This window comes from Bolinopsis microptera, chromosome 6, assembly GCF_026151205.1.
Source record: "Bolinopsis microptera isolate Bmic1 chromosome 6, MBARI_Bmic_1.0, whole genome shotgun sequence".
Classification (NCBI taxonomy): domain Eukaryota; kingdom Metazoa; phylum Ctenophora; class Tentaculata; order Lobata; family Bolinopsidae; genus Bolinopsis; species Bolinopsis microptera.
Genome location: NC_087077.1, coordinates 12,010,416 through 12,030,694, shown reverse-complemented (window position 1 = coordinate 12,030,694; position 20,279 = coordinate 12,010,416). Strand labels below are relative to the sequence as shown.

The following is a 20,279-nucleotide window of genomic DNA, read 5'->3' as shown; positions in this document are numbered from 1 at the left end:
TATCGACCTACAAGGAAATCGCGGCATGTACGGAATCGCGATTTTCCCCATTATTTGCGACAAATTTTATGTATAATTTAATGTATAGTCGGTTAAAATTCGCGGTATCGTGATTTTTGGCCAAAATAATCCTTTTGTCCCTGGTCACCCCCCTCCCCTGTCCGGGTACGGTGTGTCAGAATTAAAAAAAAACACCCTCCCTCCCCCGGACGTCCGGATTGTCGCCAGACTGGCTGGCAACATGAAGTATAAAAGGCAGTAGGAGAATATGCGAGTTGTGTCTCGGGTCTCATGAGCTGCTCTGGGAATCGACTTCTCGTTCAAAATAAAGGGATTTAAACTTATATATATTATTATTACAAAGTAATTAGTGTCAAAGAGTCGAAATAAATAAATAAATGGGACTTTTTCGTTAATTCTGCCCAAATTTCCGGACGTCCAGATTTTCAGAAACCCCCCAACCCCTGTCGGTGTCAGTGTCCAGATTTGTCTGAAATTCCAAAACCACCCCCTCCCTATTTGTCGGACGTCCTAAGTAGATGGCTCTTAAGCTCTCTAAGTCTAACGCCCGATCAATTTCCAATTAAATAGAATCAGGAGTCCGACAATGTAACTGTATGAGTGTAAGGATCTGGATAAGTGGTCGCCAACTGTTACTGTTAGTGTTAGTGTTAGTTGTTCAAGCTCAAGATCGATGATAGACTTCTCGATCTTCTGAAAATTGTAGCCATGCCATGTCACGATTACAGTCTTCCAGTTCCACTGAGGAATATACCGAATAGATACCGAGAAGAGTGATCAGGAATAGAAAAGAGGCTCTTGTAATTCAAACTGTACACAGTTTTCTTTGTCTGATATATAATAATAATATAAGCCTTTGTCTAATAGGCTCGTGAATGCGATTTCATACACATTTGTTTTCCAATCACTTACATTCCACTAATCCAACGAACATTTTAATATACTGGTTAACCCTAGGGTGTGTACAATCATGGGTATCTCCAAAAACTGGTTATCATTCGTAAACATGACAAAAGCTAAAGCTGATTCTCACTCCAAAGTGGCACAATAATGGGACAGCTCACATAACATTATGAGTCTATCTTTGATTGCGGTCTCTGCGATGACGACCCTCTCATGACCCTTCTTCCTATCACCCATTACGTAGCAGCCACTTTGGGAGCTATCACGACTTTAGTATCTGCTGTTGCTGGATCCTTGGCACCCAGCGCCCGTAGACAGCAGCATATGGAGTCAAGCAAAGGTTTCAGATCACTGATGTTGAAGATGGTCAGGGTTGGAACTGAAAGAGAATACGAGGAACTGTGGAGGGAATACAACAAAGAAATGGATACTGAACCCTTTCTGCCCCACAGGTACAAAGTAAAGGATAACGCAGACTTCGCTATGACACCTGAGTTTGATTTGATTGTGAAACAGAAAGAAAATGAGGTTGAGGAGATGTTTGAGAAGTTGGAGGGATTAGAAGCTGGGGGTGAGGGAGAACCTGAGGTTAAACTAGCACCACCCTACCCGGACCTCAACATGAAGTATCCGAGGAGGCAGATATAAACCAATCCGAGGATGAAAAAGATGCTTCTCCAAGTGTGAATCAGGACTTTTTATTTGTTATCTAAAACTTTCTGAGTTTATAGAATTTTTCTTAATTGTTATCTAAGAGACATTATGATTAACTTACAGTTCGATGAGTGCTCATTCCTAAAGAGTGTGATGTTGTTGACAGTTTTTACTGTTTATACAATCTGTGAGATTATTCAGAAACCACGATCGGTGAAGATGCCAGATGCTCGTTTATAGAATTCATTAATTACATTTTCTTGCCATTTCATTTTTATTTGGATTTTTAACAGCTCTTGAGCAATGAAACGAAATTCTTTCATACGAATGATAAATACTATCCCATTATCAATTGGATTATCTGTAAACATCATGATTAACATGTAAAAATAAACACCTTTTATGATGTATCTTCGTTGAAAGTGACTTATAAGTCACTATAAAAGTAAATAGCACAAATTAAATATTCAAATCTGTGTTCATGCACAATAAAATGCGAGACAAGTCTTGACTGAAATCTGACAAAGATTATACAAGGTTATAGTTAGTTATATGTTGAGATAGATTTTACCTTAAACTTCTATAAAAGTTAAACATTTGAAAATTATACCCAAATCTTCATGCATTTGAGTTACAAATCATGGTTTGATAATTAAAAACACATAAAATCAAGGTTAAACATTCGTTTCAATAATAATTTAATACAAATCGGGGCCGCGCTAAAACTTCAGTACAGAATTAGTCCCAGTCCTCAGATCAGTGTTTCTGAAAGCTAATGCAGCTAACAGGCTCAATCTTAGAGTCTCCCGCGTCTCCCCTGGTAGTATGACGTCATCACATACCATGTTGGACGAACAATCCCACGCGTCAAGTGATCTGACGTCATCACTTTCACCGTCATCACATGTTACTTTTGCTCCTGGCCACTGGTAACTCAAATCAGGTAATAGACCACCTCCACACTGAACGGTAGGTTTTATTGCAAAATTTCCATTTTCAAATAGAAATTGAGTATCTTTAACTATGTTTAAGTCTTTATATGAAATTATACAGTTTGTTGCACTAGAAGTTTCATTTCTCATTGTGGATTAAAACTTTTAATCTGTCCGTCTAAGTAAATTGGTAAATCCTCTATTTAACGATTATAATTTTAGAAGTGCTGCACGGTATTAAAATTTGAAATTACCATAGCAAGATAAGCGTGCCCTGCAGCATTCCCTGTAACCAGTGTTATCTTAGGTACGGTTGCTATGGCAACACTTCTCATCAAGGAAGCCAACTCTCGAGTATAGGAAGTTGTGACGTCACCTTGTATAAAGATGAGAGGAATATCTGTCTGTAAGAGAATGCGTAGTCAATTTATTTGGAAATTGAATTGCCGACTAAATTTTGAATGTGAGATTTTACTTTGGAAATAGAATTTAGAGCCCATATATTTTGAAAATATTTCTTGATCCGATTAATAGATGAAAAGATCACCTGTTGACAGATCTGGACGAAGTTTGAAGCTTTGAGAGCACCTTTCCCGTCAATTTCTCCTTCACCGGCTAGGATACCAACTTTCAACCTGTGAGTTTTCATTGAAACTTAAAGTAGAGAGGAAAATAGAAGATTTTGACGATACAAAGCTGCTTGACCAAGTGTTAGTCATGACTAATGTAGTACTAGTTTGTTATCATGTTAAAAAATTAACAGTACGGTTGGGTACTGATTTCTGAGCACGCCAGGGATCGTGCAATGTTGTTGACTGTTTTTATTGTTTATACAATATGTAAGATTATTCAGAAAGCACGATCATTGAAGATGCCATATGCTCGTTTATAGAATGTTAAAACGATGTTTTTGAAATCAACTTTGTTAGTTTCTTGTTGTCAACTTACCCTCCTAATTTAGCAAAAGCACACTGGATTCCATCACTTACCCTCCTAATTTAGCAAAAGCACACTGGATTCCAGCACCGAACTGTTCTTTGAATTTCAGTACATTTCCCTCGTCTGCGATGTCCGCAACAATCTGAGAAAGTTGCAATTATACGTTAAATGAACACGGAAAGAGATGATATGGTGGTACCGGTGAAATTGTATAACTACAAGCAAGCTTGTAATGATCTCACGGGTAGTTTAACTGGAGGTCTTGTTGAGCGGTGATTTTACTTAACGCTATGAGATAGCGGCTGGAGATTGCGAGGAAATAACTTACAGAAATTACTGTTTAGTTATTATTTATTATTATAAAGGGTCTCAATAAGAGGTCTCGACTGCCTAGGCGTCAAACCTTGGCAGTCGGTAGTTTTCCTCTGGCCCGGGATCAGCTGACCCTAGGGACCAGAGGGTAAAGGTGTAGAGACTATGTGTATCTACAAATCTTTCGAGGTTGTTTTTACGAGAGACAGGGCTTGCTACGCAAGGGAAGAAAACCGGGAGAAACAATCACAAATTATACAAATAAAAATTATAAAACCTAGCAAAAAGAAATTCAAACAATCCTACACTACTACAGATGTTTATTACATACTACAATGTAATACACGATAAATAAATGCTGTATAATCAAGAAACAGGGCTTGCAGGACAAGGGACGGAATACAGGAACTGGCTACAGAGTGTATAAAACAGTGATTCAGCAAGTACCCATTGGGTATTGCTGAATCTGACCCACAAATTATTTAATTTATTATTATTATTATTAAAAATGAGACGCTAAGTTCAAGATCATTTCGACAGGGTTAGGAAGGGCTTCAACGCGGTTAATTTTTAATTTCTGGGTAACTGAGTGAACTAGGAGTATCAACTAACGGGGTAAACATTGAAACTAACGGTAGTTCTTAACTACCAGGGATCGCGCTTGTCGTAAAAATTTAATATTAAGTAGGGGGGGGGGGGGGATCACCCTGATCTTTTTGTGGAATTTGATATCGAGATAGCGATTGACCAACAAACTAGGGCCTGTGACCAAACTTTTGAGGGGGTTCCAGACTCCGGGTGCCCACCGGACAGCCACGCCCATTTTTGGTCCCAATTATGCCAAATCATCTTAACATGCACAAAACCCAGATTTTGGGTGCTTTACTTGTAACTAGTGGTACCCTGAACTCGTATGTGAATTTTCAAAAAAAATTGGCGGGCATTTTTCAGAATTTGGCCGCCAAATTTTTTTGATGGCTTGACTCAAAATTCCACTCCAAAACATCATTATGCAATTCTACGTTGATTCTGAAAAACCATTGAAACCCTATTGAGTTCTATTGTTTTGAGCGATATCAGAACCCCCTCAAAATTTCGGTTACAGGCCCTAGTTTGTAAGTCAATTGCTATCTCGAAATCAAATTTCACAAAAAAATCAGGTCAACCCCCCCCCCCCCCCTAAGGTGGAAAACTACTGCTAGTTTCACTTGTTAATTGGTGTATCGTTAGTGCTGAACGTAATGGATATTTTCCCAGCGCAGAAGCATTTAAAAAAAATCATCCCGCGTGACACTGATTGCAGTTTAGTCCAACCCGAAGTCTAATTTAGTGTCTTTGCACGTGTTATGACATATGTTAATGTTATGTTGGTTGTACAGTTTAGTATATACTAGCAGGAAGACTCTAAAGACTAAAATAATTATTACCTATTTAATTCGCGTTTTTTACACCACTTGGGGGTCCAAATTTTGGGCACTAAAATTCTTATTCCTTGGCCAATTTTAATTTTTAATTTAACACATTTACTCGACATTTGTTGGTTGCGTGACAAAGAGAATTTATTCTAATCTAACTATAATAGTATAATTGCGGTCAATTTCACCAAGTATCAGTGTATTGAAACGATTAAAACCATGTCTCTATATGTCTGGAGTATAGAGACTTGACATTTGCACTTCAGAAAGATACCATTCAAACTTTCCATTTTCCAGTCTCCGTGGACGTTCCTTTATTTGACCGTTGACGTTTATTGACTATTGCCCGGTGTTCTAATTTGTATCAACTGATATGACAGTAATTGAATCTTAGTAAGCCTGACCGCTCATATTCCTTGTCACACTCGTCATCACACTACGTCACACTACGTCATTATAACTTAAGGAGGTGATATAATTATATTAACTTGCGAATAGTGTAATGTGATAAGCCAGTTACAGCAGCGGCTTAAGCGTAGTTAGCATTCTTTAGGATATTGTAATTTAGATTAGTGAAAAGACCGTTGGATTTAAGTGTAAGATTACGTAGGTAGATTAGCGTAGTAGATTATCGATGGTTTTGCGGAGTAAGACACGTGTTAGTCGGGTGTAATAGTTTAAGGATATTTATTGGCGAGATTGGTATCGCGCGTAAGACAATACCCGAAAGACAATCATTTGCAAAATTTGAGGAATCTAAAATTCAGCAAATAATTTTGAAATACAGCCACGCTAAATCAGGTGTCACAGAGTTAGAGCAACATTTGTTCCGATATAAATATTAGAGCAATGTCCCACGTGGCGTGGTTCCATGCCAGTACCAGCTCAAGAGATGAGGGATTTAGTGGCTGCAGATTGAGTTGGGAGTAATGAAGCTGGTTATGTAACTTAGTTATCAAACCAGGGATAATCCTGTGTTTCTCTTACCAGTGGGACAGTCTCACAGTCATCGGAACTTGTGAGAGTCGAGACATATTGTGTTTCTAACACATGTACAACCGCTATTATTGTACCGTATTTCAATTTGTATTTGTATTATTATATAGTTTTTTGCCCACTTATATGTTAGCTCACAGTGAATTTAGCTCTGTCTGGCTTATTAATTATTCATATAATTGTTCGACGTAAGTTTTTAGTCTGAAAAGATCACTGATAGGTACAGGAGATAAGAAATGCCTACCGACTTTACCGGAAAATGGAAACTCAGAGACTCTTATCTCTTCGAGGAATTCATGGCTGATTGCAGTGAGTATAGAAAATAGCATTTACTTGTTGTTTGTGGGTAATGTAGTAAGATACGTGACATCAAGCTGATTGGTTCGGAAGAGTCACGTGTCCGAACTTAAGTGTACTGAGTCCCAACCAATAACAAGCTACATTGTTTTAACTATTCAATGAGTATGCAACAGACTTCTCAAATTTTTAATAGTGTTTAACTTTAAAGCTGAAGGAGACAGCTGAAACATCTCAATTTTCAAAGTATAATAAATTATTGAAATTAGAATTTATATTATATTATTAGAATACATTCTCTGGTATAAACTCTTCAGGAACATTTTCTACCGATGAAATTTCTAGCCAATGCGCGGTTGACGGGTTATTCCTTGAGGAGAGTCATAACTGTAGAATGAAATCATTTGAAACAGGCTTGATGCGATCAGGATATTGGCACTTAGAAATTGGCTTACATAATAACATCACCAAGTGCTATAAAGCTATAACAAAACAAATACACCAGTACATTAGATACAATAGGATTGTAGGCAATCGTCACTGAACTAAATATCTTTGTTCCAATGAATTGTGATCTAAGATGTAATTTGTGATCTAAATTGAAATTTGAAACACAATATGTCCTTGAGTATAAATTAATCACATCACTATGCTTCATGCGGCGGTGACGATAATCCCTCACTTCCTCTACCCAGATCTCTTGTGTTTAGCTGCTCTATAGTCCGAGACGAAAGGGAAACTCGTCAGCTTTTTGTGTTAAAAGCGATTTCTCGACGGCTATCACCTCTCTATAATAATAATTTAATTTGTAAAGTTCGTAGATTCCTCTACAGGGTCATCGAATAGTTCGACCGCCCTTGTTTTACAGTACACTACATTGTAGATGTTCTGAAGGAGTATCCTAAGATTCTTGATCTTTTGGCACAGGCACCCCTCCTCATTTAACCCTCAATCAAGTTTCCTATCATTCGGCTGAGTCGACCGAGGAGATCGCATAGATCCAATGAATCCTTAGCTACTCCCTAGACTGAGTGACACTGGGATTAGAACCCTGAACCTTCTTTACAGAAGGCGGAAGCTCTAACCACTAGGCCACCCAGCCAATGATGCGTAAAACATTTGGCCAATATTGCATTTTTGTTATAAATGCAATTGGGGCGTTTTCGGCCACACCCTTTTTCAGGGTTACGTGGTCACTCGAATTTTTGTATTTCAGCCCAAGAACATCGTAGAGACTATTCCGATACCGGATACACCAAAATGTGCCTAATAGCCATATTTATATACAACTTATGAAGCAATATATATACCTTATAATGCTTATATATATGTATATTCACTATTTCATCGCATATTAAGCTATGTTGCTCATGAGTCTTTAGGACCTTTCTAGTTAACAGTCCAATAGCCCATTTGTGAGTATCGTCATTGTTCTTGGACTGAAATACAAAAATTCGAGTGACCGCGAAACCCTGAAAAAGGGTGTGGCCGAAAACGCCCCCATTGCATTTATTGCAAAAATCCAATAGTGACCAAATGTTTTACGCATCATCTAGAGAGGTGATATTGAAAAGCTAACGGGTGGCCTTTTAGAACGGTTGGGATCCGAATACTAGATCTATCCTAATAACATTTGTATCTCATGTTGAAATGTTGATTATATTGCCCAAAGTATTATTGTCCGTACGAGAGGTTTACCAGCACATGATCTGTTATTCATGAAAATTGGCTACATTTGGCAACATGTTTATAATTATAAATCACATTCAAATAGAACGCGAAGATTGGCGATATTTAAATTACACAAAATAATCTATTTCGTGTTCAAACTTTGCTAGTCTCGGCGTTTCCTTTGTATATCGCTCCAACTTGTAGTCGAGCACTTTGCATTGTAAAAGTCTTCAAATGAATATTATAAAATATTTTCAACATTTTTTAGCTGGCTTAATTTAATTGTGAAGTTTGTTCGAATAATTTCCTTCGTTTTATCTATTCCATATCAGTTTATCAGTAAAATGACTAATTTCGACGGAAATTGGAAATGGACTACTACAGATGGGGACTTCGACGGGTTTCTAAAGGACATAAGTAAGTACTGAGGGAGAAGTTGTAAGATATCCAGCAATTGGTAGAACCAGGGGATATGCGGGAAGGGTCCGGTTACTTGTCTGCTATCAATGGTAATCGCATGATTTTCAAAGGCTTCTGGAACAAAATCTTTATCATTTCAAGTATGTGTTTTCAGAGCCCCGTACCAGACAGGTCTTTACCGGGAATATTCTGATCTGCTGTAAATCAGCCAGTGTTCGCTTTAACATTTTCAGGCTTGCTGAGTTCGAATAACTTAATTATTAAAAAAAAATCAATTTGATATGGTTTTCAGTTTGGATAAGGGCTAGATACAAAACATGCTCAGTATCAAATTCCTGATGTCTACATAGCGACATTCGATACCAGTCCTATTTCCTGAAAACAGCGTTAGTCGGCAGAAAGTTTTGGAAACATGTGAAGATATTAACGTGGTTGATACGATTATGATAAAGATTTTGTTTAAAAGTTTTTTTAAAATCATGTGATTACCATCGTCTGATGAAAAAGCTGTCGGGCCACACCTAATTAAACATTATGCTAGAACCGGCAGTGCCAGGGTGCGGGTTTTTAAAATTTACATCTTGATAAACAGGGCGGTAAATATTTAATTTATCATACAGCAGCCAGTAAGATGCTGTTTCTGAAGAAGAGGGAGCTCTTATCGTTTTCTTATCTGAACTGTAATTTAGCAGGGACGTCGGTTAAATACCGTAAAAACTCCACGTAATCTTTCATATTCATGGTTTGAGGGATTTTGTTACATCATCCACCAATTAGACGCACGTATGTCGTATACGCGTTAAACGTGAACTCGCTCCTTTTAAATCAAACAGCTGTTCTATTGATTTGTGTATTATTATTACATGCTGCACATGTTGCAATCTTTCTAGTAATAAGTACACAAAACCACTGGTGACTAGGTGCTAGGTTCAGTACTCAGCAGCAGTGATTTTATTCAATTTTAAAGCCACCGCATTTTACGGCACAATGCTTCATGCTTTTGTTACTAGGCAATGAAGGTTGAGAAAAACTTTTATAGCATCAATTTTTCAGTTATCACTTATCAAAGTTCATATTTCTTCAAGTTCAATTAAATTTAATCAGTCCTGCACAGTAGTCGATAGTGGTTGAAAGTAGGCTGATCGGCGATTGATAGTTGATCTGAGTGGCTGGATTGGAACGTCTTTGATGTGCTGAATTGTTCCTGAATGTTGCAGTACGATCGAGTTACACGTCTTAAAGTTCACAGTACTGCCAATATGAGAGTAGTCTTTACCTAGCCCTGTTTTGTTTCTTAAAATCTGTGTTGTTTTCCCTTAAATATTAATTAATGATCTCAGTCGTTCTTTATTGTCGACGAGCACTGATCATGGAATATTTTCGGCACATGCATGGAATACAAGCCGTAGTAATAGTAGTAGTAAATGATAGCCCTGACTGTACCAGAGGAACTTGTCATTTTATCATGTATAGGGTCGAGGTGTCATATTATTGTAATATCGATATTATCGTATTAATTTTAACGTTGTTCGTATCCTGAACCTTCTGAGTGCGGTGAGCATTTAAATTTTGTCAAGATATTTTTGACAAAAATCACAGCTCCAGCTTTAAGATGACGAACTTTAATGGAAACTGGAAACTGCACAAATCTGAAAATTTTGAAGATTTTCTCAAATCCATAGGTTGGTACACTTCCCATGTCAGACAGATTTCCAGCGATTACTTCTTGTTTTTGTGAAAAGAACTAATTTAAGTTTTTGCACTTCAGTCTTAACAGTATTCTTATAAGAGCAATGGTGCTCATAAAATCAAATCATCCATTATTTTTTGTCGTCAAGATGTGCTCATATAAAATATCTCTCGGAATATTGCACTCAGCAATATACATTGAGAAAAATCAGGAAGAGAATCCTTAATACCCGCAAATTTAATTAGGGAAAATGGAACGGCTGCATACTTATGAAATCGATATGCAGTTCTAGTACATGACGTGGCTCGGGTTTCTTTTAATCAATTTTGAATTTTCTGAGTTAGGTACCACGCGGTCTGGCCCTTATAAAAAAAACCAGTAAATAACTAACTAAAGAGGTGCCACTGCCAATCGCTACTTATTCGACACCTTTTTAGTTTTCGCTACTTATCAGGAATCGGGAAATGGCATTTACATTTACGATCGCTTAGAGTATCCCCCGGTCCCCACCCATCGCTTAATTATCCCCTAATTTTATTCACCATGAAGAAATCTATTGCGAAAATATCAAAACACAATTTTCAGACGTGGGACTGTTGAAGAGACAAGCTGCTAAGATGGTCAGCTCAGAACATCACATCGTGCAGGATGGGGATAAGATGTCAGTCACTGTCGTAGCAACAGGTTAGTGTTCCATAGCTAAAACTATAATAATGATAAATGATAGTCATACTTATTACTTATGGGTGTGGGAAGTACAAGCTGCAGTAAGACTACTGTCAAAGTGAGCTGTCTCCAGTAGCAATGTTAGACTACTGTCAAAGTGAGCTGTCTCCAGTAGCAATGTTAGACTACTGTCAAAGTGAGCTTTCTCCAGTAGCAATGTTAGACTACTGTCAAAGTGAGCTGTCTCCAGTAGCAATGTAAGACTACTGTCAAAGTGAGCTGTCTCCAGTAGCAATGTTAGACTACTGTCAAAGTGAGCTGTCTCCAGTAGCAATGTTCGCACTAAGAGCCTGATTGTATTGTAGTTTATTAGATAAATAAAGGTATCCAGGAACATTCCTGTGCAATTAAAATTGAACCTAAATTGCTTCATTATTGAAAAATGATCCCAAAGCAGTATCTATTCATAAAAAACTTATAACGATGTTCATATTCAGGTCAGAAAGGAAAACAACAAGAGTACAGCGTGGGAGGGTCCTTCAGCGAGCAGGAAGTAACAGGAGATACAGCAGAGGTGAGCACATTTTACTTAAAACATTTCTTAGTTTTTTTGGATTTTAGTGACTCGTATCTCTTCTGTACGTTTACCTACAACAACGAGGTCTGATCTTCTTACAGCGTTCGATGTCTGTGTGAAGGTAAAATGGTTCACCGAACCTTGACTGCGGCTTTGTTAACAAGGTTTGGCCGGTAGAGGGTCCGCACTCCGTAGTAATCCCTTTACCTTACTATTACTCTACAACTACTACAGTTTATCTACAACACTCTAATATGTTAACGTATCGTAAGCTGCTGTATTGTAATCTGCGTGACCGCCAGGTCAGTACAGAGTGGGACGGGGCGCGGATCAAGGAGATACACAACGCGGGGGACTTTACTTACACCCTTCTCAGAGAGCTGCAAGACGAGAATACCATGGTCCTGGTGAGTTATTGTCACGTGACCTTATTATTATAGCAGGGGTGTTAACCTGGAGGGGGATTATTTAAAACATATATAAGTGATACGAAAAGTTTGTTTTAGCAGGAGCTTTCAAAATACATGTGTATTCGTCTTCAGCTTGTTAAGATTGTAGATCGTTTGCATTGTTTGACAAACATGTTAATTTTCTGTGGTGAATTTTTGAGATATTTTATAGCTGGTCAATGCTTTTCAATGATCCGAATGATATTAACAGTTTTAGGTTATATTAATTATTGGCTGAACAAAGATAATTTCAGCACCTGGAATCACCAAAGGGTACACAAGCTAAGAGAATCTACAAAAAGATGTAAAAGAATTTCGTCAGAATATTCCAACAATGACGAAAATATCACGTCGCTACATTTTGTTTCAAATCGGAACTTTAACAATAAAGTGGGGCTATAACCGAACTATTGTTTTGGGTGTATAGTAGTACTAGTGTTTATGGTATGAAAATGACGACATTTAGTAATCTACTAAGTTATGGTCGAATATGTAAATGATATTGTTTCCATGTACCATTGTCATATATTGAACCTAAAGAATTATGGTGAAGTGACAACTCCTATTGTTTTTCTTTTTCAACACCGAAAGAGACAAATCTAGTGCTACTTTGTCAAAGAACTTCGTGAAATAATAAAAGATTGGTCGTGTATAATTAGTATACATTAAAAATCAAATTCGATGTCGTCTTTTGTCAGATATCATATCCCTATATATGGTGGTCGCTAACAACAAGATATAATATATAAAGATTTAAGTAAAAGCTCACCTGAGACACATCAGAAGAAAAGGAACACTTTTCCTCCACCTTCTCGCTCCAACCCTCTGGAGCTGAAAAATGTGTATTACAGTGGGGTTGTGACTTGTGGAACTGAGAGAAAGAATATTGGGGTTATAGTTCAAACACTGAGCACCGTTCACGAGTCGGTTAGGGTCTGTCTGATCACAACTAGCGAGCTATTCTAGACTTAACAAGGTCAAAAGGAAATCGCGGCGCGTGCAGAATCGCAATTTTCCCATTCTCCAAGACAAATCGCGATTTTTGACGCTTGCCCGTTTGCCGAGACAAATCGCGATTTTCTTAGATCCTCGCGACAAATCGCGATTATTCCAGTTCTCTGAGGACCAAATTTGCGCATTCTCCTTTAAATCCGAAGGCCAAATATCACGTTCTTTATAATTATATGGAACCAATCAAATCCACAGCCTTCCGAATGTAGGTACGGACCGACAAATTATTTTCGGCTCATAATGATCAAGATAGCATGAGACATGAACGAAAGCAGTTTCCAGAAAACTTTGAAAATAATTTCGATTTATAAAAATTTCGGTTGAGTCATTCTCGATAGGTACAAGGAAAGTGCCTCAATATGTAAGTTACTCTCCTTGTTTCTATATAAACATAACTTTTATAATAATTCTTACGTAATAATTATAATAATTTTCTATTATCACTAGAAGCCACACAGACCTATTGACCCCCCGACAATTAACCCGACGACAATTGACCCCCGACCCTAACCCTAACCCTAACCCTAACCCTAACCCTAACCCTAACCCTAACCCTAACCCTAACCCTAACAGTAACCCTAACCCCCAGTGTAATTACAAAGGGGGTCAATTGTCGGGGGGTCAATTGTCGTACTAAGCCCTAGATTTCGCGACAATTGACCCCAGTGTAATTACATAGGGGTTAGGGTTAGGGTTAGGGTTAGGGTTAGGGTTAGGGTTAGGGTTAGGGTTAGGGTTAGGGTTAGGGTTAGGGGCCAATTGTCGGGGGGTCAATTGTCGCGGTACCCTAACAAGCTAGTTAACGAATTTATGACATCTAACTTAGCTCTGCAAATACATTACCTTTGATCGAATCACGTGTTTTGATACCAAAGCTAGAGACTAAGGGGTATTGACTATGGAGCACACTGCTTTTCATGGGTTTTATAGACTGACCATGAGTTCCTTTACTGTTTACACAAATTGTACTACTAGTCGTCTTAACTATAATTCTAAAGATCATCTTTTGTAGGGCCGAGGGCTCATTGTCCTAGTATAAAGCAGACACTCCTGATCACTATGTTCGACGTTCGTAGATATATTTCCTTTACCCTTAATCTTATGAGCTGTTGTATTGTCGGCATAGATTATCTTAACAATTGATCAATGTTCTCAAGGTTCCACATCTCATGATTCAATGTCACTTAATAAATTAACTCCTAACTAACCTTATTTCTAACACATTACACATTATTTTATTTCCTCTTCTTTGCCTTTGTTCATCTTCTCGCACAATTAGGGGTGAGTCTCGCACAATTAGGGGTGAGTCATCGTCTTGTGAATGTTTGCAGTTTTCCATACATTGATTAGGGTGTCTAGTGGTCATGTTTATGTCTAGTGTCAAGTTTTAGGGACGTTGTTGGCTAACAATGTAACGTCAGCAGACGAGTGGGTTAAGAAATGCTTGTGAAAGTGGATTCCTGGAAACCAATTGTTTTCCACAGTTTATGCTACCCTGATCATTATGAGCCTGACATATTTTTTTCGGTTTACATTACTGAAGTCCGTACCTTTTAGTAGTACCTACCTCTCGATATACGATTTTGGACTCGAGGGTTCCTCCTTGTAATTCGATCTCGGAATGCAGGCGGGAGCTCTGTCAGAGGTACATATCGAGAATTACTCGGACAGAAAATTCAGTCGAGATTTTCTGGAAACTACGTTTGTTCATGTTTCATGCTACCTTGATCATTATGAGCTTCTGCAGTCCGTACAACTACATACATTCGGAAGGCTGTGGATGTGATTGGTTCCATATACTTATAAAGAACGTGATATTTGGCCTGAAGATTTAAAGGAGAATGCGCAAATTTGTCGCGGAGAACTGAAATACCTTAGTTCCCAAAAATTTGTGTGCCATTATATTGAGCACAATTTATTTGAGCCCGAAAAATTTGGGCAGAAAATTTGAACTCATTTGGGCGACCGAAAATTTGGGCACAAATTCTTCGAAAAATGAACGATTTTCCACTAAAATGTCAGTTAGATATTTGCCTTACTTCATTATTATTCCTTATTATTCCAGTCATTTTGCTTTCAATATTAAGCATGTAGGTGGTAGTCTCAGTTGTTTCACATTATGAAATTTACGATCTGCCCAGTAACTACTAAAAAATACAGTGATGATGGCACCAGGCACAGTACAAAATGATAGATATACAATAGTGATATTTAGTCTCTCAATCAGATAGTTTAGTCTACTTACACTCAGCATATCTTATCATACCCCTTTCACATACAATTATCATTATGACGCCTCAACAGATGGTCGAAAGGTTTGGAAGAAAATTAGAAGGTTTACATCATGATCTATCAAACTAAGCGGCACATACGCTTAGCTTTGGGGGAAACAAAGGTGTACATAATTGTGTGTAGCGAACTATTGTAAACCCGGACCAAAGGTCTTGAAGTCTAATTCCAGTTATTTCTATTCATTTAAAATATAAGCCTTTTTACCTGGTCAAGCCATGAATGACAGATTAGAAAACTAAAATTTCAAATATTATTTCACTTGGATATGAAGAAAAAGCCATCTTTCTATAGATTTCAGGGCCACAGGCCAAATGCCAAAAGTTTGGTTAGCAAAAAATTTAGCAGACAGAAAAGATTTATGCAATTAATTTGGTCTGCAAAAAATTTGGGCGAGAGGCCCGCTCAAATTTTTGGTCGCCCCAAACCGTGATTTGTCGCGAGGATCTGAGAAAATCGCGATTTGTCGCTACAAACGTCAAAAATCGCGATTTGTCGCGGAGAATGGGAAAACCGCAATTCCGCACGTGCTGCGATTTCCTTTTGTCCTTGCTCTAGAGGACTAGAGAGGCTCTGTCAGCGTAGCAGCCGCTTTAACGTGCTCCTATTTAGCAGGGGTTCTTATTAAGCAGGGGTTCCTATTTGGCAACCGTAATTTTATAGGACAGGTGGTTTATCAGGGACGATACCCGATAAGTTAGGTAATCGATTATTCTAATTTAATTGTAGTCTAATTGATGATTCTTTCATGAAAATTCCTGATTGTTTCTTCTTATACTCAGTGATGACGATATTTATTATAACATCGTCATCATTTTCTTGAAAGAGTAATCATTTACGTAATGGATTTGGGTCTGTGATATAATACAAAGTGAAGTAATTGAGATATCTATTTCGTCATGGCATGCAAGCAAGATATCATTATACCTAATTAGAGCTAGACCCTGTCAAGGAGCGGCTCAATCATGACGTGGACAAATCATTAACCCGAAACTCTTGATCAGATCTGTTGGTTGTACTTGTGTTTGTAAACGCTTTTAAACTTTTGTTGTGTTTTTAGACCAAAATGATGCAAAACTCAAAAGTGACGGCTGTCCTTTTTAACAGTTACTATCAGTGAACACATTACACATTAACACATTACACATTACACACGTTCTACTGGGAATTTTTGATCTTGTCTGCTTTCATTTCCAATATCTGCCATACCGGGATCAGAACCCAACAAAATTAAAATTTTTGGATCGCTAGCTTACTATGATTTTTTACCCAGAGTGTAGTACCCACCTGTCACCTGTGTATAAATAATTAATCCGGTTTAACTCACCAGAGTGCCTTTTAGTTGTTATCTTTAGTAATTGCATAGGTATTGACAACCCATTAATTTAATAAGTGTATCATGCTCTCTCTTCTCTCTCTCTCTTTTCTCTCTCTCTCTCTTTTCTCTCTCTCTCTCTTCTCTCTCTCTCTCTCTCTCTCTCTCTCTCTCTCTCTCTCTCTCTCTCTCTCTCTCTCTCTCTCTCTCTCTCTCTCTCTCTCTCTCTCTCTCTCTCTCTCTCTCTCTCTCTCTCTCTCTCTCTCTCTCTCTCTCTCTATCTATCTATCTCTCTGTCTCTCTGTCCGTCTCTCTTTGTCTCTGTCTCTCTCTGTCTCTCATCTCTACATCATACGGCATACACACTAACTTAGATGTGGGATTGATTATTAATTTAAATGTTATTAATAAAGTAATAATGATTTGTTCAATCTATTCGCTTGTTTAGGTCAGCTCAACACTAACTTTTAGTGATCATTCGTCTGAATCAGCTCCTAACTCTTAGTTAGTTATTAGTATTACATCTATACTAATAATCCCAATAAATGTGTTGGGCGTGTACTGTGTACGTGGCGGGCCGGGTATCCAATGGTGAAAATGGTGAAAAATGGTGAATTATTTTTATGGTGAATCGGGTTTCCAAATTGTAAAATTTCACCAATTTTTCGATGAGCACTCTAAAACAATATTTTGGTTATTAACTCAGATTTTGAGTATAAAAAGAAACATTTAAACATGTGTTTCATTATATTTAAAGAAAGTCTAGGTTTTAAAATTCGGAAACTCGATTCACCAAAACTATCAATCACCATTTTTCTTCAAAACTAGCGAACATGGTGAGAAAGGTACATTGAAACTGGTAACTTTAAGTGAAAATGGCGAGAAAGATACATTGAAACTGGTAACATTTTTTAACATTGGTAACATTTAGTGAACACGACGAAAAAGGTACATTGATACTGGTAACTTTTGGTGAACTTGGCGAGTAAGGTACATCAAAACTAGTAACTTTTATTAAACTTGGCGAGTAAGATACATCAAAACTAGTAACTTTTGGTGATCATGGAGAGTGACAATGGACAATCTTATTTAACCCTCACAAACGATTTCTCGAGCATTCGGCTGAGTAGACCGGGGGGCTGCATAGGTCCATCGGAACCCTTAGCAGAACGGCAACGCCGCTCACCCCATGGCTAGTGGCACTGGCGGGGATCGAACCCGCAACCTCGTATTTGAGCAGCATATCACGTTTAAGACAGGTCGACTAACGAACTGCGCCACTAAGCCATTTACCATCAAGCATATAATTCGGCTGAATATAAATACGTTGCCGGTCAAGATGATCATTGGTCGGTGTTTTTGATCCGATGGTTCATAATTAATCTTTTGTGTGAATAGTTAAACTTAAAGGATCACAACGACATTCGTTTCTTTATTAACTGTTGCTGTGTTACTATTAATGTTTATGTACGTGTTTCTGAAAGGCTTAATCGAAAACAACATGAGATAAGTGGAAAACGAATGAACGAATAGTTCATCGATTGAGATCGGAGATTTCAAAATTCTTAAATTCTTTGATATTTAATCAGAGGTCAGAATAACTTAAAATTTCCGGCAAGATCCGGTAGCCTGAAATTTCCTCTTTTAAACACCCGGTTCGGAAAAATCCGGCAAACCGGAATTAGATTGATATCCGGCCATTTCTGGTCCAGCAGCCTAAACCTCGGTCTGTTCCTAGTTAGGCAAAATTGAACAGGGATTTTTCGATAATTCTCGCGGCGGTAATGTTGTTTAATCTGAGCAGTATTCCGCAGAATGCTTAAATACAGCAACAATTGCAGCTAATGGCCCCTTTGTTTAAGGCCCAAAAATGTTTATTCTGTGATTTGAAATTCTCAAAAAATTGCTAAATTCAAACTTGAGAGCGGCCTTTTCTGCTCGTAAACAGGGTCGTATACAATTTTGTGCGCTCAAAAATCCTATCATTATTATTATCAACAGGATCATACACAGTACAAATATAATCTAGGTCGTGGTAAAAACATCTTCTGCTTCACACCGTAAACTGTGCAAAAAACAAAAGATTTCTCCAACATTGTCTAAAAATCCTATTAGTAAGTATTACATGAAGTATAAGTTTTACTGTCGATTGATTATCCTTAAAGCGGGGGCCATTGTGCATACCGCCTGTTTGTCTCCACAATCCAGTGCAATTGCACTTGCTTCCATCCAAAGTAATGTATCATTATTATACGCGGGAACAATTGTGCCTTCGCGGTGGTTTATACGCCTTAGTTGATACTTTGCTACCGATGGATTGATAGCAGATCTTAGAATTCAATCCAACGGTCCGTGTCCCCAGAAACTTCCCTAATCTGAATAGTGTCTCGAAACATGAAGACGAAGTGCTATTTAGTATCCAACTCAGTACCAAATCTTTGTATTTTAACGATATAAAAAGCGAGAATAAGTAGTTTGAATTTGAAAAGCAGTTTATAAACCAGTTTTCCGGTCGTCAGATCGGCTAAAATGCGCATAATTAGAGAAACCTTTTTTACGAATGTATTCACAGATGGTCCCATAAATTTCTATTCTTGCCCCGACTAAGCTCGTTTAAATTTGTCTTAGCAGTATTATACTGTGTATGTGTCGTAAATATTTTAAAATATGTTAACGGTATTTACATTTTTATCATTATTATATATATTTTATCACTATCATATATTATAAGCACATTATTTCATTTCATTTCATTTCATAAACAATTATTGATTATAAAGATCGTATACGGTATAACACATTAAACTGAATGAAATACTAATAATCACATTATAAGACGATGATCTCTTAATGTCAGGACGTACGACAACGAAACATACACATGACGACGCTAAATATAGTTTTAGGTTTGCAGGATCAGTTACACCCCACAATAGGATCCTTTTTACTGGTATATTTTCCTTGTCTTCAAGAGCTTCTGACGTTTTTTTAGCCACAGTGCCGTCACTGTGCGTTTACTGTATTTTTACAACAATATGTAATGTAGTTGTATTTATGTTTTCGGCTATTTCTGCATGCTATAAAGAAATTTACAATCTATTTTACATTTGCGAGTGTTTAATTATAGTATCCGTATTTTTCATTCGTAGCTAAGGTGTAGTGTTGCCAGATCTCAAATTTTCTTAAGTTGCAGAGTTTTATATTTTCATGGGATGACAAGTCCCTATACTATCGCAGCCTGCCAGTTTATAATATAAAGGTAATGTTCAGTGTTAACTTGTGTGAGCACTGATGTGGAACCATTATCAATAAGAGTGGAGAGTTTTAGGTTTTGTGTGAACTGATACACAGTGAGGGTTGAGCCCTCAGCCTGCTTGTTTTAACCATTAATCTAAACCTCTCCCTCATGCTATGTATTATTGTACACGTGACAGCGGTTAGCCAATCAGCTTCTAGTATTGTCCATTGACCAATTAAAACTTGACTAATCACTGTCACACGTCCGTCATACTTATAGGGTCCAACCTTTAGCTCATTAGTTGAAACCGTTCATACTTTTTAATGTAACTTTTTTCCTTGATTAGCTGATATTCTTTCGTGATATTCCCTTTTCAACAATTAATGTTGTCTGATCGAAAAGACAATAAAGCTTTACTGGATGTTAACGACCGGGATTAGGTGACGTCGCTGTTAATCTGTTAGCTATTTGTTTCGTGAACTTT

The 20,279-nt window shown here is 37.6% G+C and overlaps 2 protein-coding genes across 3 annotated transcripts in view; one reads left to right on the top strand and one right to left on the bottom strand.

The window, feature by feature from the left end:
• Positions 1-1,896: 1,896 nt before the first annotated feature.
• The window catches only part of LOC134817399 (methylcrotonoyl-CoA carboxylase beta chain, mitochondrial-like), a 28,539-nt gene continuing 10,156 nt past the window's right edge, over positions 1,897-20,279 (bottom strand). Inside the window, exons 10-14 of the mRNA XM_063826538.1 lie at positions 12,712-12,773; positions 3,500-3,591; positions 3,058-3,145; positions 2,765-2,914; positions 1,897-2,540 (exon numbers count right to left, since the gene is read on the bottom strand). Coding sequence (XP_063682608.1) covers positions 2,298-2,540; positions 2,765-2,914; positions 3,058-3,145; positions 3,500-3,591; positions 12,712-12,773 — 635 coding nt within the window. The 3' untranslated portion in view covers positions 1,897-2,297. The remainder of the gene's footprint in view (positions 2,541-2,764; positions 2,915-3,057; positions 3,146-3,499; positions 3,592-12,711; positions 12,774-20,279) is intronic.
• LOC134816609 (fatty acid-binding protein-like) lies at positions 6,386-12,501 on the top strand. 2 transcript variants are annotated; one of them, XM_063825538.1, is made up of 5 exons: positions 6,386-6,481; positions 10,836-10,934; positions 11,414-11,490; positions 11,796-11,900; positions 12,197-12,501. In XM_063825538.1, the coding sequence occupies exons 1-5, from the start codon at positions 6,409-6,411 to the stop codon at positions 12,248-12,250; spliced, it is 408 nt and encodes a 135-aa protein (XP_063681608.1). In that variant the 5' UTR covers positions 6,386-6,408; the 3' UTR covers positions 12,251-12,501. The 2 variants fall into 2 exon arrangements, with proteins under 2 accessions (XP_063681608.1, XP_063681609.1); XM_063825539.1 differs by lacking the exon at positions 6,386-6,481 and adding an exon at positions 10,131-10,242.

Bases quoted from the DNA above. Each gene is read 5' to 3' on its own strand.
- LOC134816609 (XM_063825538.1), top strand. From the start codon at position 6,409: ATGCCTACCGACTTTACCGGAAAATGGAAACTCAGAGACTCTTATCTC. The intron at 6,482-10,835 runs GTGAGTATAGAA...CACAATTTTCAG, and splicing joins GGAATTCATGGCTGATTGCA to ACGTGGGACTGTTGAAGAGA. The intron at 11,491-11,795 runs GTGAGCACATTT...CGTGACCGCCAG, and splicing joins TAACAGGAGATACAGCAGAG to GTCAGTACAGAGTGGGACGG.